Source organism: Glycine max, chromosome 9, assembly GCF_000004515.6.
Source record: "Glycine max cultivar Williams 82 chromosome 9, Glycine_max_v4.0, whole genome shotgun sequence".
NCBI lineage: Eukaryota > Viridiplantae > Streptophyta > Magnoliopsida > Fabales > Fabaceae > Glycine > Glycine max.
This window is the reverse complement of record NC_038245.2, coordinates 19,280-42,764: the sequence shown is the minus strand read 5'-3', so window position 1 is coordinate 42,764 and position 23,485 is coordinate 19,280. Positions and strand designations below refer to the sequence as shown.

Genomic DNA, 23,485 nt, shown 5'->3' with positions numbered 1-23,485 from the left:
AAAGGGTAAATCCTTATTTTCGTGGGTTAAGGTGTGAAGCGGTAATAAATTAATTTCTGAAAAATAAAAAAATTAAATTTAGTCGTAGATTGTACACAAAATGAGACAAATGGATTTTTAGTTAAATATGTGAAATTATTTTATTATTAGGTTATAATATTTAAGGAGTAATTTGACAATAAATTATATTTTTGAACACCAATTTAACATTAAATTATAAAATTTAAGGATCAACTTATTATTAGTGATAAATTAATTTATGAAAGAAGGGAAAATTAAATTTAGTCCATAAATTTATCACTCTCTTATGTGTGCTTGTTATTCATTTATTGATTTGTTACTTGTTGTTGATTTACTTTCCCACTAATTAACAAAGATAAAAATATGGAAAGGAGGAGATAGTATCAAATAATAATTAAATAACAATAAGTGCATTTAAATTTGTAACTTCATATATTTATATTTATTTATTGTATTTCATCATAAATAAATACTCTTTCAACATATTTAGTAGAAAAAATCCTTAAATATATAAAGATATGGAAAGAAGATAGTATCCAATATTAATAAATATATATAAATTTGTAGCATCATATGATTTGTAAGTATTTATGATATTTCATGGTGTAAATATAAATATATGACAACAAATTATTAATTTTGTGTTATCATTCATTTGATGAGACTATTATTGTTGTCATCTCTACCCTCAATAATAATAATAATAATGACGATGATGGTAAAAGTAATGATGATAAGATAATAATAGAGATGACGATAGTATTAATCTCATAAGAGGTGAAATGTCACTATGAGTGATAGTGACAACTATTATAGTAATATTGGTGATGATTATTAATTTAATTGATTAGTTATTTAATAAATTATTATCATATAAATGTGTATGTATACATTATTTTTTAATTAAGAAGGAAATAAAATTAAATTATTTTTTATATAAGTTGTATTATTAGAATAAGATAAAAAACAACTTATGATATGAAAAAAAAAGAACTTATAAATATATTATAAGTTATTCTCATTAAGTTATATCAAATGCTTATAAGGATATATAATAATATAAGTCGTGAGTCACGGTGACATTAAGTTATAAAATTTTTAAATTTAAATTTAATGAATAAAAAAAAATCGAAAGATGAAATCTTTTTAAAAATGATAATTAATTAAATTTTTTTACCATGATTAATCACTGGTAAATACACTTCCTAAGAATAACATGATTATTTAAAAAAAAGACTTAAATGAATATTTGTATCACGATCATAAGATAAACACACGTACATAAATTGTAAATAAACAATTTCAAATCACCAGAAAATTTACTATAAAAAAGATTCATTCCCCTTTTACGTAATTTGTTTCAAAGGAAAGAGAAAACCAACAAGAAAGAATTTAACTCCACAAATATTATTAATGAAAGGAAACAACATGATGGTGTCGGGTTAAATTGCTCTAAGGTAGGGCCGGGGCCCAGTAACGAGAATTGAGGATTGGCAAGACAGGTAGAAGTGTAGAACTAGAACACCATTATTAATGACCAAAGCAACTGGAACACAATTATAATTGAGAAAATAAAAAAGACAAACAGGAACAAGATAATTATGTTTTTTTTCCGTATGAATTCGAGATAATTCTAACCTGTCCCAAGAACTCCATGCATATTTTTGTGTCATAAATTTTAGCTTAATTTTCGTACATGTGTTTTGGTTCAATAAATGGGAAATTGACACGAATCGAACATGGACAAATTCGGTTACTATAGTATCTACGCCAAACTAACATTTAGGACTACAGTGCCAAACACGTGGTCCCAACAGCCCACACATATATTAACTTTACAGAAATACTTGATTTTAAATAAACTATCTTATCTAGAACTAACTATTCATTGGTTAATGATGGAAAAATGACAAAAACTTTTGCCACCAATAGTTGTGAAGACTACAATTTTTATCCCTAAACTATCATTAAGAGTATATGTTTGATTAAACAATTTAATTAAGCACTTGCTTAATAAACTATTATAACATGAAAATTTTTGTCATAAAATTGAGTGCAATATTTATTGAAATGAGCTTTTTTTATTCTAATAAATAAATTTCAACAAAATATTTATTGAAATAAAGTAAAAAGAATTTATAAAAATTATAGGTTAGTTTTGTAAGTCCAAATAAGTTTCTTATACAATTTTCATTGATAATAATTCTAATTGTTTTAGCAAAAAAATTATAATATATATAGGGGTGATTAAAATGAAAAAGTTCTTATAACAAGAGAATGAGAACAAACAATAGTAATAACTAAATCATAATTAAAAATAATAGATAATTTAAATTAAAATTTAATTATAAATACTTCTTAAGAGATCAATGCTACATTGCCTCCTCTATCATTAATAACGTCATCAACACCACTGCTTAATTATAGTTGTAATAACCGCTATACCATTGTCTCCACATATTTATAATTGAGTTTTAATCTTTTATCTATTATTTTTAATTTTAATTTAAAGATTGTTATTAATATATTAGCATCACTTATGTATAAATATTTTAAGATTTTGTGAATAAGAGTTAATTGTGTTGATTCATTCATAGGTTGGACAATCCATACAAAAGCGTGATTTAGACCTTGTCTTATTATTTCTTACAGGAAATTAAAGCATAGTATGTGCTTATATTCCTTGATCACTTGCTCCCATATATATATAAAATGAGAGATAGTGTGGAACTTAAAATAGATTTAATATTGATAATAAGTTTGATGTTCAAAGTCATCAGCCATGCATACCCACGAAAAATATAGGAATGAAGACCGTTATTATAACAATATAATTATCGGGGTTAGGGCTATAGCTTATTTCCAATATTCAGCGGCTTGATATCATTGAGAAATAGGAATCTGTGTGATCAAAAGATTTCCTGCGATTTTTTCTAGTATGGAATGAGTCAATCATCCACTTTGGTATCCATTCACTCGGGTAGCTAATAAGTTTTTCTACTCATTTTTTTATTTTTTTTCTATCTTTTCTTACTGTTTTATTTTTAATTTTATAGTTATTCCGCTATTCAAACGCATCAACTTGTTATGAAATCACATTGATAGTCTCGACTCGTGTCCAGTTTATCTAAGAGCTAGATATGCCTCAATTGTTCTAATTTGTGGTCTAATTCAAAAACATTTTGCTTCAAACATTGGAATTGCTAAAAGTAAAATTCGGAAAAAAGAATCGATTGTATGAGAAATAATTAAGAAAAAAAGAACACGTCAATGAAATGTTGATTGATAATTATTGAGAACTTGAGTAAAGAGTAAACCTTTTTCTTTTAGATTAGAGTTTTTTTTTATAGATATATAATTTGTATTAACATGAGAAAAGCATAACAAACTTTGTTTGTAAATTAAAGGAACAATAACCAAATGTAAAATAAGGGTTTTTTTTTGTTTTAATTTTTTTGCTGTTAAATTTTTCAAAAATAACATGAACACACAAAAGGTAGAATAAATAAATGGATAAAATTTGAAAATAATAGAAAATGAAATGAATATGGGAGAAAAAGTTGAGAAAAACATATACTAAAATGAAATATATATTGGAGAGTTTATGATATTGAATCTTTATGTATCTTCTCTAAATAATTGAATCTCCTAAAATTGAAGAACCATACCTTACTTTAGTTACAGAATACAAAGTTATAACAGAACAAAAACAACTTAAGCTCATGAACTTGGATGTTATTTACATTAGTCACGATGCATCAGTATATCTACCTTGTCAGGTTTTTTGAATTTGCATAACAGTGACATGTAGGAATTAATTTAAAAACATCTCCTGAAGAGAAAAACATTTTCCTTCATCGAGAATTATCTAAGATTCACGCGACACGTATTATTATTTTTTCATAAATATATGTCAAGCCACTTACCACTGTGAATATTTGGGTAGTACAATGTATTTCTGTTAAATTCCTTTAGGATTGAAATATTTAGTGGATTATACTTATAGATGATAAAATGATTATATATGGTAAAATTCTTTCTCTAAATATTTAGTATGATTATATATTTAAGATTTAAATTTAAAGACATGTAGTTAAATTAAAATTATTTTATCTAACTTAATCAACATGTTTGATAGTACATGAGGAAAGCGTGTATTACCACCTACACACACCAGACACCTCAAAGAAAAATTCCATTGTTCACCCCGGTCGTTACAATGTAAAAAAGGATCTTCAGCTAGAGCCTACATAATAATAATAATAATAATAATAATAATAATAATAATAATAATAATAATAATATCATTACAGAAAGAGACAAAATTAAATAGGCACAAAATACATCTACAAAAAGAAGAAAACAAACTAATTTAAAATTATAAATTTATTTACAACATTATCCCAAATTAAGTGTTTGACATTGTGAATTAATCATAATGATGAGTTGTGTTTCTAATAGAAAATATCGTCTGGGTTTGTCCTTTGTAGTGAATGAAATAGTTGTCAATGATCTTGCCAACAAACATGCATGACAGCAAAACAAAATTAAGAAATAGGAAATATCAGTATTAACTCCTGTCATCACTACCTAAAAAAGATGTTAAGCTAGAGCCTACATAATAATAATAACAACAGCAATAACAACAACAAAGAAAACATGCATGACAAAAAAAAAATTAAGAGATAGGAAATATAAGCGTTAACTCCTCTCATCACAACGCAAAAAAGGGCAGTTAGCTAGCACCTACATAATAATAATAATAATAATAATAATAATAATAATAATAATAATAATAATAATAATAATAAACAATAAAATTAAATAGAATTCTAAAGCAATACTTAGGACAACCTTGAAGAAAGAGTGCCAAAGAAAACAAAAAATGAAATGCCCTGGGCGACACACATGCTACAATGGACGGGACAAAGGATTGCGATCATGCGAGCGTGAGCTAACTTCAAAAACCCGTCCTCAATTCAGATTAATAATAATAAAGAAAACATACATGACAACAAAAAAAATTAAGAGATAGGAAATATCAGTGTTAACTCCTATTATCACACCATAAAAAAGGACCTTCAGCTAGAGCCTACATAATAACAACAACAACAACAACAACAACAACAATAATAATAATAATAGTAACAACAATAAAATATAATAGATTGCACAAGCAACCAGACATTTCTCAGTTCTTTTTTTTATATATATACATATATAAATTCATCAGGATTAAAAAATTCTGATAGTTTAGCCTTGAGCTAGCCACCGTGGCATTATGATTTCATATATGGGAATTCGTTTGATTATTTAGAGCTGCTTGTGGCACATAAAATTAAAATAAAAAAGAAACTAATACATTCAAGTCTTAGTATCGTCTCTTAAAAAATGTTAACTAATATGGTACACATGGCTCTGACGAGTCTGAAGTTATCTCAGCCCTTAGTTAACATATATTGGATCAATAATTTTGTTTTGCAATCAATGGGGATGCAACTTGCAAAGTATGATTTGGCTAAGTTTGTTTTGGACCATTTGAAAATGTACAGTCTATTTTTGCAAAACAATACTAGTTGGAAATTGATATTCTAGCTCTTAAGCAGAGTAACATGAGCATTTAGAATTCTATTATGCTATGTCTAATTTGTCGGATCATTTGGCTCTTAATGAACCCGCATAATTGCAAGATCTCAAAACGTATACTGACTTTAGAGAGCAACAACACTTGGTTCAGTTTTTTATGGCACTTTGGGATGATTTTGAGGGGCTTCGTGGGATGATATTACATCGTCATCCTCTTCTAGTGTTGATGTTGTAGTTGATGAAGTTGGACTCTGGTTTTGACAAAGGAGTTCTCTCTGCTTCTTCAACGGTCTTTGCTACTTCGTCTTCCAATATTGTCACTATTCTTGGTGTTGGCCACAAATACACTTTTGATGCCACCTCTCAAGTAGCTGATCTTGTAGAACAATTTAAAAAATTTCTTGTTACCCAGTCATATGCCATATCGCCATCGGCCTTTTCCTTAAATGGTTTTGCTTCCTCTAATTTGTCAGCTATGTCTTCATCCATTTGGATTCTTGATTTTGGAGTATCACATCATATATCATATGATCCTAAGTATTTTGTGTCTTTAAATCCTGGCATGATTGTTGATGGTACCCCAATGCCATTAGCAGTCACTCCATCATCAGTAACTCATAGAATAAAATTTTCACTGCATTCATCAATGCTAGATCTCTATTGGTAATAATTACTCCAGGGAATACATCACATTTGAGGAAAAAACCTCAAAACCTTTGTAGAACCCAAACAATAGACTTTCTCCCTCCAAACAACAACTTGTCCCTATTTGTTTTGTATGTAATGCCTATCAAAAATACCAAATTACAAGCATTGGTTAAATTGACTGACTCCAAAATATGTCACCTACAACATCTTTATCTTTCAATCTATGTCAATGAATATACTGATCTCGTTGAAGAAACTTTATTAGTTGTTGCATTTTAGTATTATTGTCTCTTATGGAAGAATGATAAACATGTCTTACATTGTAAATTTGTTTGTTGTATAACTATTGACATTGTGCTCCTTCAATAAAATTTTTTCACATTAATATCACTTTCAAACTATACGAGTTGTAACTTTCAAATGAGTATTTTAAATATATCTATTTAAAAGTTTTTTTAATTAACAATTCTAATTTTTTCTAATTAAACAATAAAATAAATTTATAAAAATAATAAATAAATTTTTTTAAAAAATTACGGATTGCTAATCTGTATGAAACTTACGGATTGTCAATCTATAAGTTTTTTACATATTGTCAATACTTAAGTTATATAAAACTTACATATTATTAATCCGTAAATTTAATATAACTTAAGGATTATCAATCTGTAAGTATTACGCGAAAAAAAAAAAAATCAAATCAACAACTTACCTTTGTCGTTGATGGCCAAACTAATCACTACCACAACCACCACTTGTCGACGAACCACCATAAACAATGCACCTCAACCAAAAAGGACACAAGAATAAACGACAAACTCTCATGGAACACCTCTCACGAGAATGACGATGAAGGAAAAATAAAAACAAGGTCGCATGAACAAAAGTGAAGAAGAAAAAGCACTACTTATAAGGGAAGGGTATAATGCAAATCTTAAAAAATTTGTCGGGTGTACCAACAAATCTATTGATACCCAAAGCAACTCCATATATTCGATTCTCATATATAAAAAATATTTTAATATATTTTTAATTACAAATAAACTTTTTTATTAGAGAGTAAATATAAAATTTATCAACTTATCAAAGATTAAAAAATATTACTGATCATAAATAAAATTATTATGTTATTAGAGATTTAACGTAAAATAATAATTTATTAGAAAATAAACATAAAAATTGAATATTTGCTTAGATAAAATAACATATTTAAGTAAAAAAAAATTACCAGGTTTCAATTCAATAATACAAGGTAATGCAATAATGACCAAGTTTTTTTTTTGCCTGGTGCGCCCATATGCTAAAAGAAGAAACCAAAATTGACTATTATGTTCCTTGGAAGTATTTTACTCCACCCACTAGAGACGACGTTAATGTGATGTAGTCGGTGGAACCATCCACCTCACCCTCATCTTCTCTTTATCTTTCTCTTCACTGCATCGCACCTTCTCGTGGAGGCGACGAGTCTGAGCATGAGGCCAACGTAGTGTGGGAGCTTGGCGGAAAGGAGACGCATGATGGAAGGAGTCGAAGAGCATGACCATTGTGAAATGGAAATAGTGATCAAATTCGAATACCATAATACTAGATTGAGTAATCCAAAATACATTTGTATGAATTATGGATTATTTTATTAACAATACATTTGCATGTATTACCGATGGGCAATTATCATATTCAATGGCTCTAAGCGGATCTAAAAAGTGGAGGTCCGATCCTTTGGAGTAAATATCTTACTTTAGAGAAAAGAAAAAAAATACTACGTAATTGATATATACCACAAAAGTATTAAAATATCAAGCATTGACTTTCTAATTAATGACTGCATATGACCTATTTTTTTTTTTTTTTTTTAAAAGAACATATGACTAACTTTAGTTTTATATTCCCTCCATTCTCATTTATATATATATATATAAATTAATTTCACACTTGTTAAGAAAATTAACTTAAATCATGCCATTTTTAATTTAAAACATCTTATTCTAAATTATCCTTCGGTAGAACTTAATATAAATTATAAATCTTATATTGAAGAATATTTTTAAAATAATATCATCAAATAAGACAAATAATTATAATTTACTTATATTTTAGAAAAAAAAATTGTATTTTAAATAATCCCCTTATTGAATTTTTTTCTTCTAAAAGAGAATTAGAATAGTCAAATCAACAAAGTGAAATGTGAAGACTTAAGAGGGACTTTGATGATCCTCTGCAGTTACAAGTGGAACGGCATAAATCCCGGCCATTCAATTTATTTTCTTACATACTTTTATATTTAAAATTAAATTTTATAAAATTTGATGGTTAGATTTATTTGCAACTGCACCAGCCACCATGGGAATGTAGAGGATCCGGATCCGACTAAGAGTCACCCTACTACTAAGAAAATAACGACAGTTTTAACATTAGGATTCACATGTCAATTAGAAACAAACTTAAAAGGACGAGTAAACATGAGGACTGGACACCAATTTGAGACATCAAATACAAGAATTTATACACTACCACACACTAATCACTAATGAAACAGAATTATACAAGTATCATCAGCTGGTCCTAGGTCAACTTTCAAACTGAAATAAATAATTATTACCAAACTACAATATTTGCCATCCTACATAATGCCTAATCCACAAGAACCATGCCTACAGCTATAAACTGTTAGAGGGTAATAATCTTTATGTGATAATACAATAGAAATACACCCTTTTCCAGAATTATGCTATCTTAATGCCTCCTCTGCTCATTGTACAAATTAACAGGTGCTCATCACTCTCGATCCATTGATTGAGCATGTGAGAAATGGTGGGCAGCCCCAGCCCCATCTGTAAAAACAATAAGAACATCAAGATTGGTTTGATAAACGAGAAATGGTTCGAGAATTAATCACTCTGTTTAATTTGAATAGTACAGAATGTGGTAAAATGCATTTATGTTTCATTGTTTTATTGACATTACTTTTATTTAATTTTTAAAAGAACCAACCATCCTAAGAAACATCGATACTGCAAAACGGTGGATGTCTATGTATCATCCCCGTAATGATTGTGTATGCCGAAATGGTGGAAAAATTGGATGTAGTATGCCATACTTCCATTTCCATCCTGCATCATACTTGTATTACAATACCATTTCATATCCTCACCTCAACTTTATTACCACTGAGCCATGCTTGTTTGAGATGGCTCTTGGGAAGGAGGGAAGTTTGAAATGAAAATAACCACATTGATGTAGAATGGAGGTTGAAGTGAAATGCGTTTACAAACCCAGAAATAAATTTTGAGCACTCGTACATAATGAAGGGAACATAAAAAACTTTACATCGCACTACATTACCACTGGCCTTCCTATTTTCATGTTGTCACTTGTCAGTCGATACATCCTTAGACATATATTAACAAACTAGTTTTATAGTTGTCAACATCTCTAACAGGACAGACTACCATTCTAAGTGAAAATCAAATCAAATTGCATGCTCAGAAATGTAGTGTTGTACTTGTACCTTCCAATTTATTTATGAATGGGAAATCAAATAGACCTTTATTCAATACCAAAATAATGTCCCCTCTATTTAATTTAGAGCAGTGATCAATTGCAATGATTCACGATGCTATGGCACATTATGACACATTGCACCATGGCCTCTGGAAGCTACAGGTGAGGCATCATATATTTGCCATCATGGCATAAGCAATAAGATGTCCAGGATCTTATAAACAAACAAACAAAAAATGCAGCTATGCAGCCATTACAACAACCGGGCAAAATCTATGCCCTCTGATAGGAGAAACCCCACAGCCCAGACATCTTTTAACCAAGCCCATCTACCCTTTTTCCAGCCATACCACCTCTTCTCCGGCTAAGTCCCACTATGGCTGTTTAGCTCTGTTTTGACAGCAGGTTCATGAAAAAGCCGTATCCCTCTTCCAATTGAAGTGCTCATAACCCATAAGGCACCCAAATGTGCCCTATCTTGTTTAATAAAGTATTTGGTGGAAACTAAGACTTCTATTACATAGAAATAGGGATAAAGCTCAACTACAGAGGTGAGAATCATTCACAAAACAATGAAACAAAAGAGTGCAGAACTTTGAGGGTCTGCAAATCTCCCTGCCCAAAGCCCCCAAATGCACTAATCACTGGATGGATGTTCTCTCCCTACCTTTCAAGCTTTTCCTCCATTTTGTTTTTGCTTCTACAGTTTCCTCTATGCTACAACCCCAAATCCATCTTCTGCCCTTAAGATAATTACAAACATGATCTACACAGGAATGCCAAACATCACATTTTTTGAATTAAAAATTTATTCAAGAAAGAAAAGGGCATCACATTTTTGGAAATTCACGTTTGGTATTGCTTTTTTGGGGTTTTTCATTTTCTTCAAAAGCTGCTTAGGAAGCTTGGAAAAAATATATATTATTTCATCAAAATAAGTTAATCTAAACAGTCACTGATTTGGTTATGATAACATGATGGGTTTTTTTGGAGTATTGAAATTTCATTATTGTTGTTCATTTGTTTATGGTACTAAATTTAAAACTATTAGGATTCTTAGTTGTGTTTTTCACATTTTTCTAAGTATTCTCATTCTAAAAGCTGCCTTCAGTGGAGCGGCCACTCTACGATCTGCTATACCACTGTAGCAATTTTGGAGTTGACTGCTCCACACAGCTACCCACAATTAAATACTACCATTAACAGGGCTATTTAGGATAAAACAAAAAGCAGAAGTACTGCAATGAGATACTGAAACTGAGATGTACCACTTTCACCATCAGAAAGATCATTAAGTCTTGCAATTGCATCAATAAGAGCTTGCTCATGATCCTGCATTAAATGAAATAAAGATCAGACATATCCACTCCATTTGCAAAAAAAATAAATAAGTCAATAGCTTTCCGTACATATAATAGCAAAGAAAATCTAATTGTCCCCTTACCTTCAATACTTTCTTTGCTTTCTCAACTTCAAGGGGATCAGGGTGATTTGCACTGAATACCTTCTCCACCTGTAAAGTTTGCCAGAAACTTAATATATTGAATAAAGGATTGAAAGGAACTAATAAATAACTCTAATGAGCATTTGTGTATTTTTAGAATGTGATAGAAAATAACTTATCTTGCATTAACTGTTCCATATTAGTTCTATATTAGAATAAAAACTGTCTCTTTGAAGTTATTCATAGAAAATAACTGATAGCAGATATGTATAAGGGTATATTTGTAATTAGGCAGAAGGAGTTGCAGTATGCAGAAAGAGAATACTCTGGGAAACTTTTGTTTGACACAGCAAGTGAAAAGCTATATTGTATGTGATTAGGGCTCAGCATTATATTTTAATTAATGCTTTATCAATTTAAGCTATCAAAGATCAAACTATATAAATCAAAGAATTTTTTGATTGAACTGTTTTCTATTACCTCCTTGATTAGTGTGTCTGTGTGAAGTATTTGTATATCATCAGGCGCCTTCTTTCCTATGCCATTCTGTGATGACAAAAAATCTTTTCTGGATTGCCCCTTTGCTGCTCCTCTACCTCTTCCAGCTCCTGGAACACCATCTCGTCCAACAGACCTATTCATCCCATGACCAGGGCCCCCAAAACCCCCACGATGATTGATTCCAGGATCCTCACCTACCCACTGAATATCTTCAGGAGATATCTGCAGTTAAAATACTGCATCTGAATTAGCAAAAACAATATATTAACAAGTGTTAAACATATCAACAGCAAGACTAAAATTTTTAAAACCATGTTCTAGATTTTATCAAACATTGAAAATACATAGGAAGATCAATCCATCCATCTTACCAAAATCAAACCAAATCAAAATATTGTTTGTTTCTCTCTGTACTCAGCATTTAGTATATTCCTGTTTCCTATTTATTATATTAACTGCTCATAATTTCCTTCAAACACAATTTCAGCATTTAAAATGAAAATATTTCTAACGTTTACAAATTCAGTGCTTAATATGTTTTTATATCTTCAGTATAAATTCAGCACTGAATTAAGTACTGGAATTTCAGTTTATCCAAACACACCTGAACTGCCAAATTAAAGATAGAGAAGTCTTGATAAGAAAAGAAAAATACTATAAAAAAGCAGAGTCCTCTATCCTAGATGAATGTCTCATGCCGTTTCAGTGTAGCACCCATCACGTATAAAGAATAGCTGCTATAGCAGACGTGTTGATGAATAAATGGATGGAAACCCTTAATTTGTTTCCGTGTAAGGAATTCCCTAAATTATCCCATTAAAGGCTAAAGTGCACCTGGAAGATCTAAATTAGGTGTTTTAAGTCTCTATAGCTCATGTTTGAATTGATGGAAAAAAATGAAATGAAGTGCTAGGATGAAATGTTAGGATGAGTGGTATGGAATGATATTTGAAATGTTAGGATGAAATGAAATGGAACCTGATGGAATGTACTGCATTCTCACTACATCCAATCCTCCTATTTTTCTTTCACCCAATTTGAGGGTAAGGGATGGTATAATAATAGTAATAATACTAATAATACTACTAATAATAAAAATAAGGATTACTATTCCATTCACTTCCCAAACAATGAAATAGAAACTTTTACTCCACTTTATCATAACAATGGTATAGAAATTTTAGTTCATAAGTTCATTCCATTCCACCAGTCATTAGCTATCTACAGTCCAAAACATAGCCTTGGGATTTTCACAAATCTTTTTCAATACAGTGCAGCTACCCTCTAATTTTGCTCTCTATGCGTTATCATTAAGTTTTCAACCTACTGCAGCCAACCAGCATATTTACACTCTTTAACTATACAGTATAGCAGCCACAATAGCAAGGAATAAAAATACTCAAATGTTTAAAACACAAAAAAGAGTACTCCAATTATGTAATATTCATCATCCATCTTATATCAAGTGTTATAAAAAAAACTTAAAAAGTACCAACAAGTTTAAAAGAATAATCAATAGGCAGATTAAATGAGTTACCACCAATAGGAGGACAGATATACCTCTGATAGATTAACCCATTCCCATGTTTCATTTGCACTCCCCATGTCATAGACCAGATTATGTCGTCCCTGAAAAGTTAGGAACACAAGTAAACGTTTAAGCTACATATTAATGGAAAACAAACTCCCAAGTATTTCAGGGCAGTAAATACATCAGCTGGATTGTAGTTCGTGATAACAGCTTCATAGAAGTTATTGTCGTCAGGCCACTTTGTCCGCACTCTCCTACCAACCAACGAATCAAATGATGCTCCCTCGGCATGCTCACCCATGGCAGCTCTATTAGGTACCTGATTCCTTCCACCTGGTCCTGACGAAGGATACTGCTTCATTGAAGATACACCAGGTAATATTTGACCCTGCAAATGAAAGAACAAAACACAATAAGGTTGCCAAACCTAAACTCAGAGAACATATTAACAAAGAAAATAAGAGCTCTCTAAAGTATATAATACAGCCAACTTACAGGTTTGTGCTTCTTTCCCTTTGACCCAGGAGCAGATCCACGTTTTGCTGCAGAAGATGGTTGGTGGGGCGCAGTCAGTGTTTGGGGGTGAAATGGAGGAGAAGGTCCGCCAAAAGATCGTGATGGTGGTACAGATGGTGTAATCTTCTGCTTTTTGCGAGAAGCAGAGACTGTGGGACTGGGAATTGAATCATGAAGTCCTTGACCAGTGCTAAGTACACCAGGCTGATGGCCACCTGCCTGTCTCCATTCCCTGTTGTCAGTATCCAGCAAAGCATTTATTACTAACATAATAACAGTGCACAAATGGAGAGTCATGACAAACTCATTTTGAAAATATAGATAGACCAAAAAAAAACCTTGCTTCATTATTTTATCAGACCTTATCCTCCGTATCACATCATCAGCATTAACTCGACCTAGAAGTTCTCTGTGCTCCTCATTTGACAATCTCAGTTCTTTTCTCAGCTCTGTAATCAAACTTTCTTTCTCCTGAAGAAAACACATGTGAAGTAGCAGCAGTCACTTACACCTATTAAAAAATTCAAAAAATGCTATATTCGATGAAACAAGATTATAAAACATACCCAAGTAATGGCATCGGCTTGAGCTTTAAAGGCTCTTAGAACTGAACTGTATGCTTCTTGCTCAAGCTGATGAATTTGGGTCTCCATATCAATTTCACCATACATCCTTGGGTAAGGAATTGAACCAACAGCAGATCTCCCATTCCCAGCGAGACGTCCTCCTCCTCCCCTGGAAATTCTATTTTGATGGGTTGGTGGAAGGTCATCATCAGTTCCTGCAATTGTCACAACCAAGTCAAGAGACACAACAACCAAGTCCAAATCTTGAATCCATGAAGCAAATATCAACATTCAACAACCCCCATATTTTTCAGCACCGGAGAAAAATAAAACTCATGCACAGGAAACGCATTGCAACTAACACTTCTCTGCATACGGAGAGTCACAGTAGTAACAGCACAACACAACACAACACACACAACGACACAACACAACATACACAACAACACAACACAACACAACACACACAACAACACAACCAACACAACAAAACAATCAACTAGATGCTGTTGCTTTTGCTAAGGGGAAAACTTAATAGCAGAAACCACCAATCTCACTATGTACGAATTATTCCAATGCATTAATTCAAGCAGTTGACCCATTAAAAACCGCATTCATACAGCATACCATGCCGAGCTTGAATTCAAAGTTGGTCAATATCACAGTAAACCATTCAAAATAACAGCGCGAAAAAGAGACAAGCGATGATCTTGTGTGCAAAAAAAAATCCAATTCATAGAAGTCAAAACCTCAAAGCACAATTAAGCCCCCCCTTTTCCCCCAAATTTTAGGTCACACCAGCAAACGAGCAAGAACCAAAAAGCAAGAGCTTATCTCAGTAACGATTTATCGAAGAAAACCGAACACACAGAAAAAAAGAAAGAAAGAAAGAAAATCGTGGAACGAATCGACGGCAGTAATTGTTGGGGTTTCGTTAATTTCTCCGAAGGAGTTTCGATTCGGAAGAAACAGAAAGAAAAACCTAATGAAGAGAGAGAGAAACCTAACCCTAAGTGGAAGTGAAAAGGGGGAAAATAGTAGAGAGAGAGAGACGTTACCGCTACTGTCGTAGGGTTCGTAGTCCATAGCCAGCTTGCAGATCTCAGCAATGAGATGAGGGATTGATTGATTCCGCTTTCGAAGAGAACACAACAAAACAAAAAAAACAGGTTTAATTTAATGGGTCGGAGAGAATGAACGAATGAGATGTATGAGATCGCGGCGAGTCGACTCGGACTCCGACTCGGACACTATCAGCCACCGTCACACGCATTTAAATCACCAGTCACACTTCATATCTCAATTCCTGCCCCCACCAATAAAAAGCTGACACGTGTGCAATGATAACATGAATTTTTACTTCAATTCACAAACTACCCCTGGTAAATCCCTAATGCAAATCCCATGAAAGAGAGAAAAAAAAACAGAAACTCACAGCATTTTCACTCTGTATCCCTAATGTGGCTTCTTCTCTGACAACACCACAACTGACGGCACACATCTTCCTCGTCTTGTTCTCTCTGTATCACGTGCCCCCTGTGTGCTTTTCTCTGGCAACACCACGGCGACACAGTGAGGGTTCTTCTCTGGAGCGTCCCATTCTCCAGGGTGTGGTTGTTGTGTTTCTTGGTTTTCTTGCTCCAAAAGAACTCCAACCTTCCTCTGCGTCCTTCTCTGCCAGCAACCCCACACGACACTCCTCCGTCCTCCTCAGGAGCATCCCATTTCTCCGATTGCCGCTCTACAGAGATGTCATGGCCGACAACGTCGTAAGCTTCACTAATTCAAAGACCGTCGACAATAAATATGTACGCAATTTTCTGCTTCATTCTCCCTTTCCCCCTTCACTGAAGATCAATTATTGGAAGCTTTTTAGCTTTAGGTTCATGTTGTTGTTGTGAATTAATGAAGTTAAAGGAACTTGGGTGATTGTTTTGTTTTGTTGTTAGTGTGATAAGATGCATAATGATACTATGAAATGACCTTAGTGTAGGGAAGGCTACTACTGTAGTTGCTAAAACTGGAGATTACTGTGTGAATATTAGTAACATTAGTAATTTTTCAAGGTGATGGTTTGGTAGTCGCACTGGGTTCTATTATTCTATGAAGTATGGATCATGGTGGGGTTTCATCTTTTCTTTTTGTGGGATTTAGAGAGCAAAAGAGTTATGTAGTTGTTCTATAAGTTTAAAGGTTGAGGTTATGAATTTTGAATTGTGAATAAGTTGGTTAAGTAGCACTTTTTTTGACCTTGACCTACTTGGTTTCAACTAGCTATTTTTTTTTTTTGCAACCAGGCAAATGAAGTCATGAAAGCAAATAACTTGTCTGATGTCGTTGTTGTATTGCATGGGCGAGTTGAGGTAGACTCCTTTGACCAATATATGGTTTTCATTTTTCATAGATGCTATACTTTATACCATAGTTACTTAGTGCATGGTACTCTTCAAGTATGTGTATGGGTGCATGTTATGTAGCATATCATATGTCGGGGGTATATTTCATTTTGATATATTATTTAAATTTGTAATATGTTTTACAATATTAATTAGTATCTATTAATATAATTTTTTGTTTTTTTAAAATTTACAATATCTAGGCACACAGATATATAATTAATTTAAATTAATTTTTCTTATATTTTAATAACTTTAATCATTATTTTAGGTTAATATATTTTGGGCTTTTTTCCTTAACAAGGTGTTGATCCAATTATTAGCCAACAAGGGTAATAGGCGAAGCTGCAGAACAGAATGAAAAACACTTGTCCGTGCTTCCCATTGAAATCATGAATATGTGAGTAAGGAACCTCACAAAATCAAATGTCTTACATGCAACTGTCTCAGAAGTTTTACGATGCTTTCAAGCTGTGTGGGTCCCCACCCATTGCTCGCAAACTTCATGCCCAACTCATACTCTCTGGTTTGGACGCTTCCCTTTTCTTACTCAACAATCTATTGCACATGTACTCCAACTGCGGCATGGTAGACGATGCTTTTTGCGTTTTCCGTGAGGCCAACCATGCCAATATCTTCACTTGGAACACCATGCTCCATGCCTTTTTTGATTCGGGTCGAATGAGGGAAGCAGAGAACTTGTTTGATGAAATGCCCCATATAGTGAGAGACTCCGTTTCATGGACCACCATGATATCCGGCTATTGTCAAAACGGCCTCCCTGCTCATAGCATCAAAACTTTTATGTCAATGCTCCGGGACTCCAATCATGACATTCAAAACTGTGACCCCTTTTCCTATACTTGTACTATGAAGGCTTGTGGCTGCCTTGCCTCCACTCGGTTTGCTCTTCAGTTGCATGCCCATGTCATCAAGTTACATTTGGGAGCCCAAACCTGCATTCAGAACTCCCTTGTTGATATGTATATTAAGTGTGGAGCAATCACTTTGGCTGAGACTGTTTTCCTTAACATTGAAAGCCCAAGTTTGTTCTGTTGGAACAGTATGATTTATGGATATTCTCAATTATATGGACCCTATGAAGCTCTCCACGTGTTCACCCGAATGCCTAAACATGACCATGTTTCTTGGAACACGCTGATCTCAGTGTTCTCTCAATACGGCCATGGGATCCGCTGTCTTAGTACGTATGTGGAGATGTGCAATCTGGGGTTTAAGCCCAATTTCATGACTTATGGCAGTGTACTCAGTGCATGTGCCAGCATTTCTGATCTGAAATGGGGTGCCCATTTGCATGCTCGGATTCTTCGCATGGAACATAGCCTGGATGCGTTTTTGGGAAGTGGTCTCATAGACATGTATGCCAAATGTGGATGCTTAGCACTGGCGAGGCGTGTGTTTAACAGTTTAGGGGAACAGAATCAAGTTTCTTGGACTTGCTTGATTTCAGGGGTTGCACAGTTTGGACTTGGTGATGATGCTTTGGCACTATTTAACCAAATGAGGCAGGCTTCTGTGGTGTTGGATGAATTCACCCTTGTGACAATTCTTGGGGTTTGTTCAGGTCAAAATTATGCTGCCACTGGGGAACTACTTCATGGATATGCAATCAAAAATGGGATGGATTCCTCTGTTCCTGTGGGGAATGCAATCATTACAATGTATGCAAGGTGTGGTGATACTGAGAAAGCTAGTCTTGCATTTAGATCAATGCCACTAAGAGATACCATATCATGGACGGCCATGATCACTGCATTCTCTCAGAATGGAGATATTGACAGGGCCCGCCAATGTTTTGATATGACGCCTGAGCGTAATGTCATAACTTGGAACTCCATGTTAAGCACATATATTCAACATGGCTTCTCGGAAGAAGGGATGAAGTTGTATGTTTTGATGAGAAGCAAAGCAGTCAAACCGGATTGGGTCACTTTTGCAACATCTATCCGGGCCTGCGCTGATTTGGCTACTATAAAACTTGGGACACAAGTCGTATCTCATGTGACAAAGTTTGGACTTAGTTCGGATGTTTCAGTTGCAAACAGTATTGTCACCATGTATTCAAGATGTGGACAAATCAAAGAAGCACGGAAAGTTTTTGACTCAATACATGTGAAAAACCTGATTTCCTGGAATGCCATGATGGCAGCATTTGCTCAAAATGGTTTAGGCAATAAAGCAATCGAAACATATGAGGATATGTTAAGGACAGAATGCAAACCTGACCATATAAGCTATGTTGCTGTTTTATCTGGTTGCAGCCACATGGGGCTTGTAGTTGAAGGGAAACATTATTTTGATTCCATGACTCAAGTGTTTGGCATTTCTCCAACAAATGAGCACTTTGCTTGTTTGGTAGATCTGCTTGGCCGAGCAGGGTTACTAGACCAGGCCAAGAATTTAATAGACGGAATGCCTTTTAAGCCAAATGCCACTGTTTGGGGTGCTCTACTAGGAGCATGCCGAATCCATCACGATTCAATACTAGCAAAAACTGCCGCAAAGAAGTTGATGGAATTAAATGTTGAAGATTCTGGAGGTTATGTTCTTCTAGCAAATATATATACAGAGTCTGGGGAACTAGAAAATGTTGCTGATATGAGAAAGTTAATGAAAGTGAAAGGAATTCGAAAGAGTCCAGGTTGTAGCTGGATAGAGGTTGATAACAGGCTACATGTGTTTACTGTAGATGAAACCAGTCATCCACAGATAAACGAGGTTTATGTAAAACTGGAGGAGATGATGAAGAAGATAGAAGATACAGGAAGATACGTTAGTATCGTCTCTTGTGCCCATAGGAGTCAGAAATACCATAGTGAAAAGCTTGCTTTTGCTTTTGGGTTGCTTAGTTTGCCACCTTGGATGCCTATACAAGTAACGAAGAATCTCCGCGTCTGCAATGATTGTCACTTGGTAATAAAGTTGTTGTCCATGGTCACCTCAAGGGAACTTATCATGAGAGATGGATTTCGATTTCATCATTTCAAGGATGGGTTTTGCTCCTGTCGAGACTACTGGTAGTCTGGTGTACACATTATTCTTTTCTATATTTTCTTAGTGCTTCCTCTCCCATTGCTTCTGCTTTATACCTTTTTCCTTATGAAAAGCCAACAATCATTATTTTTAAAAAGTATGTTATCTGTACTATAGTTGTTACATAAATTATTATCTAAACTAAATAGGAATTTTGTATATAATTGCTACTTTGCTAGCAATTTGACAGAAGTCATATATATACAAATTCCAAACATCCACAGAAGAGAGGGAGAAGGTTGACAGAGAGTGACGACCAATGTCTTCACCTTGAGACTAATCCAGTCCCTAATTTTTTGGTTATAGCAATTTGAAATTCAGAGGACTGGTTGAAATGGACTGTAGCCAAACTGATATTGAAATCTAAATGAATGTAATCAAATCAACATGCATAAGTAGCGATCTTTCTCGTATTGCCAAATGGACTGAAAAAAAATCATTCAATGAATCAAAAGGCTTGAGGAGGACCACAGGCAATGCCTCAAGGAAATTGGTGTTTGCAGTATTTTGGTGCAAATGTTTGAAGAGAAATTTCTGAATTTTCAAGTATAATTCCTTTAACTGGTTTGCACTATTAGACAATACAGTATTTTTTCATCTTTATAATATGTGGGTGGAGTTTTGCTTAGCTTTGCACTCTATCTTTTTCTTAAGCTTTTGTTATCCTTTACTTTTTTAGGAAAAGAAAGTTCAAGGGAGGGAAAGTTTCCCCCTTTCAAAGCTGGGCATGCCATATGCTTCAGTGATGGCTCACAGTAGTACTTGCTGATGTCCTTCCCATAAAGGACAACTAGTAGGAAGAGAACCGAAGATCTTTTGGTCAAAGAAGTTTGACCCTGCTAATTGAGCCAACCCTCAGGGATTTTAGTTTTTGTTATCTTATTTATTGAGAGGATGCAATATTCAATGCCTTTGTACTTTTTTTTTACTGATTTACTATTATTAAAGGGAGAAGAAAAATTATCTGATTAAACATTATTGGTTAGCATCAGTTAGTAATGTTTCTAACTTGACACCATTTATTTGATTATTGTAGAATCTTTAGATTACAATAAGCACTATTTGATCGAAATGTCTTGTAGTCTTCGTTGTAATTTGTAAATACTTTTGTACAATAACATGTCAGTTTGTGCCTGTATATATGACGCATGCTTGTTTCTTTAGTTCAAACTTTCCTTTTAATAAGTATGTAGTATCATTTCTGAAAAAATTGTTCATTCACTATTATAGGTAAAATATATTGATAGTTATTCTGTTACCATCCAAGAGTTAGAATCTGTAACCGCCAAATTTAAGTTCAATTCTATGATGCGAGGTAACCTCCTTTTATTTTTTCTTCCTTTTCACTGGTGTATTGACCTCTTAATCTTTACCTTGCTGCTAATGTTCGAGCCTCATGCAGTCATCATAATGTTTGGTCGTTTGTTTTGACAGTGCTCTGTTCTTATCCAATTTACTGACAAATTATTGTTTAATGAGGTCCTGTATTATCACAGCATTAATTGAAATCTATTTCTTGTTTTCTCCAGCACCATTACATGGTTTTGCATTTTGGTTTGACGTTGAATTTAATGGGCATGCAATATCATCAACCAATTATCAATCAACTACTTCATTTGTTGACAATCATCAGATGAATGGTAGTCAGAGAAAAAGGCGAACAAACCCAAATGAAGCACTGGTCTTGTCCACTGCGCCTGAGGACCCTCCAACACATTGGCAGCAGGTGCAGTATTTATTTTTTCAATTTTCAGTTTAAATATATGGTGCTAGTTTTTTTGTTCGATATGAACTGGGGGTGGACCTTGAACACTGTTCCCATCTATTCCCGTTAGAGATATAAACACAATACCCAAAGCTTAAGCTTTTGTAATATAGTTAGTTAGGTTTTTATTATTATGCTTATTTTGACTACTGGAATATTATGTTCAAAATTACATTTCTTTTATTATTTTGGTGTCTTGATCTTATTGATGTATTTTGCAGACATTGATATACTTTTATGACCCTATAGAGCTGGAGCAAGATCAACTAATTGAAGGTTCGCTGATAAAAAAAAAACTAATTGAAGGTTCAGTGACATTGTCACAAAGCAAAGAAAATGCTCGATTTATGAATAGTCACCTTGAATATACGTGAGTGAGAACAATTTCTTTCACCAAAATATGCCTTTAGGGTAAATTTTTAATGGATTTCTGACTTTGTTCCCTGCCATTATTGCAGTTCAGGTGGTCGATCGTATGTGAAAGAGTCTGTTATGAGATGATGATCTTTTCACTTGCACAACATCCTCGGACTGCAGCTTATATCTTTTCTGACTTCGTTTCTCCTATAGAACTGAGGTAGCAGTTTGGTTCTTGAGAATCACTAATCTCTGCTTGCTAGATTAGAATGGAGCAACTGACGAACTTGTTAGCATAGAGTTAGGTAAATCACATGAAACTTGTTGTAATTTATTTGATACCAAATACATCATTGAGGCAGATTATTTATGTCATAATTTGTCCTTTCTAAAGCCTTTATTGTGGGGCCGACTTGTTTCAATTTTTTCTTGGAGTCTTACTGTAACATAGGAGCTGTTTTGAACCCGATTTTATTTTATGTTCGTTAAAAATTGGTAGCATCGGCCATTTTCCTGTATATTGCGTGTATTGATAGATTTCAGTTATCATCGTTGAGCATCGATCCCTTGCTTTATCGGCCATTTTATTGAGAATCACTAATTTATATTGCAAAATATATATTGAGTTTAGGATTTAGGATTTAGGGTTTAGGGGTTTAGGGGTTGGGGTTTTGGGGTTTTGGGTTTGGGGTTTAGGGGTTTGGGGTTTAGGGGTTTGGGGTTTGGGGCTTCGGGCTTCGGGCTTCGGGCTTCGGGCTTCGGGCTTCGGGTTTAGGATGCCATCAACACCACGACTTCTCTGTCGCCCAAATTCAAAAACAACACTCCATACTTTGATATTTAGAAGAAGATTTGTCGAGTCGAATGATTAGACATTTTTATCCAATTGTCTGGGAAAGAATAGACATTTTTATCCAATTGTCTGGGAAAGAAAAGTACAATTCGTAAGCCAAAAGGTCCATTCTCAATTTCACACTTTGAAACCATTTGCATTGTTTGACTATTTTATCTACTTGTTCATGTGTTGATTTAGATGCCTTAGTTGTATAATAGAATCTAGGCTTTAGATGTTTTCGAGTGACTTTTTTTTTGGGGTTTTCAAGTGATTTTTAGGCTTTTAGCTGCTTTTTATTGACCAAGTACTTTTGAGCGGTTTTTTTTGTTGGTTTTGAATGAAGTTATGTTGTAGTTTTTGGATGATTTTGAGTGCTTTTAGCAGTTTCCACCTATTTTAGAATGCTTTTGAGTTATTTTTAAATGCTTTGGCAATTTTTATGATTCGAAGTAGTTTTAACATTTTGTTGTTATTTTTAAGGGATTTTTTTGTTGTTGTTTTGGTTGACTTCAAGTTGATTTTTTGGGGTTTCAAGTGATTTTTTTTAATGTTTTTAAGTGATTTTTATTGATATCAAAGATGAAACTAATAATTCGGGATGAAGCTCCAATGACTCATAGACATTGCTTTGAAGTAGTTGATAGATCATTCAGAGATGTACTTTATTTTGTATTTCACCATTTTTTATCTGTCTATGGTGGAAGAATTTTCAATGTTTCTCATCGTTGCATCCACATTGTTTGAAAGTTGGAGTAAATATACCC

General features: G+C 33.5%; 2 protein-coding genes across 8 annotated transcripts; one reads left to right on the top strand and one right to left on the bottom strand.

Moving 5' to 3' along the window:
* Positions 1 to 8,732: 8,732 nt before the first annotated feature.
* Positions 8,733 to 15,576, bottom strand: LOC100790519 (protein EMSY-LIKE 3). Of its 2 annotated transcripts, XM_006586664.4 has the most exons (11): positions 15,373 to 15,576; positions 14,315 to 14,529; positions 14,110 to 14,219; positions 13,728 to 13,980; positions 13,414 to 13,620; positions 13,262 to 13,330; positions 11,681 to 11,923; positions 11,201 to 11,269; positions 11,025 to 11,088; positions 10,424 to 10,522; positions 8,733 to 9,086 (listed from the first exon to the last, which is right to left on the bottom strand). In XM_006586664.4, the coding sequence occupies exons 1-11, from the start codon at positions 15,398 to 15,400 to the stop codon at positions 9,031 to 9,033; spliced, it is 1,413 nt and encodes a 470-aa protein (XP_006586727.1). In that variant the 5' UTR covers positions 15,401 to 15,576; the 3' UTR covers positions 8,733 to 9,030. The 2 variants fall into 2 exon arrangements, with proteins under 2 accessions (XP_006586727.1, XP_006586728.1); XM_006586665.4 differs by lacking the exon at positions 10,424 to 10,522.
* A 411-nt stretch (positions 15,577 to 15,987) lies between these two features.
* Positions 15,988 to 21,470, top strand: LOC100789457 (pentatricopeptide repeat-containing protein At2g13600). Of its 6 annotated transcripts, XR_001382552.3 has the most exons (5): positions 16,047 to 16,122; positions 16,612 to 16,677; positions 17,015 to 19,748; positions 20,995 to 21,079; positions 21,294 to 21,346. XR_001382552.3 is itself a non-coding variant. In XM_006586662.4 (4 exons), the coding sequence occupies exons 3-4, from the start codon at positions 17,137 to 17,139 to the stop codon at positions 21,322 to 21,324; spliced, it is 2,643 nt and encodes an 880-aa protein (XP_006586725.1). In that variant the 5' UTR covers positions 16,047 to 16,122; positions 16,612 to 16,677; positions 17,015 to 17,136; the 3' UTR covers positions 21,325 to 21,470. The 6 variants fall into 6 exon arrangements, 5 of the variants coding, with proteins under 5 accessions (XP_014617292.1, XP_006586725.1, XP_006586726.1 ...); XM_006586662.4 differs by lacking the exon at positions 20,995 to 21,079 and having other exon boundaries at positions 21,294 to 21,470; XM_006586663.4 differs by having other exon boundaries at positions 20,995 to 21,435.
* Positions 21,471 to 23,485: the final 2,015 nt, after the last annotated feature.

Bases quoted from the DNA above. Each gene is read 5' to 3' on its own strand.
- LOC100790519 (XM_006586664.4), bottom strand. From the start codon at position 15,400: ATGGACTACGAACCCTACGACAGTAGCG. The intron at 13,981-14,109 runs GTCTGATAAAAT...TACTGACAACAG, and splicing joins GATGTGATACGGAGGATAAG to GGAATGGAGACAGGCAGGTG. The intron at 10,523-11,024 runs GTACATCTCAGT...ATTCCTGTGTAG, and splicing joins TCTTTCTGATGGTGAAAGTG to ATCATGTTTGTAATTATCTT.
- LOC100789457 (XM_014761806.3), top strand. From the start codon at position 17,137: ATGTCTTACATGCAACTGTCTCAGAAGTTTTACGATGCTTTCAAGCTG. The intron at 19,749-20,443 runs GTAGTCTGGTGT...TTACTTTTTTAG, and splicing joins TGCTCCTGTCGAGACTACTG to GAAAAGAAAGTTCAAGGGAG.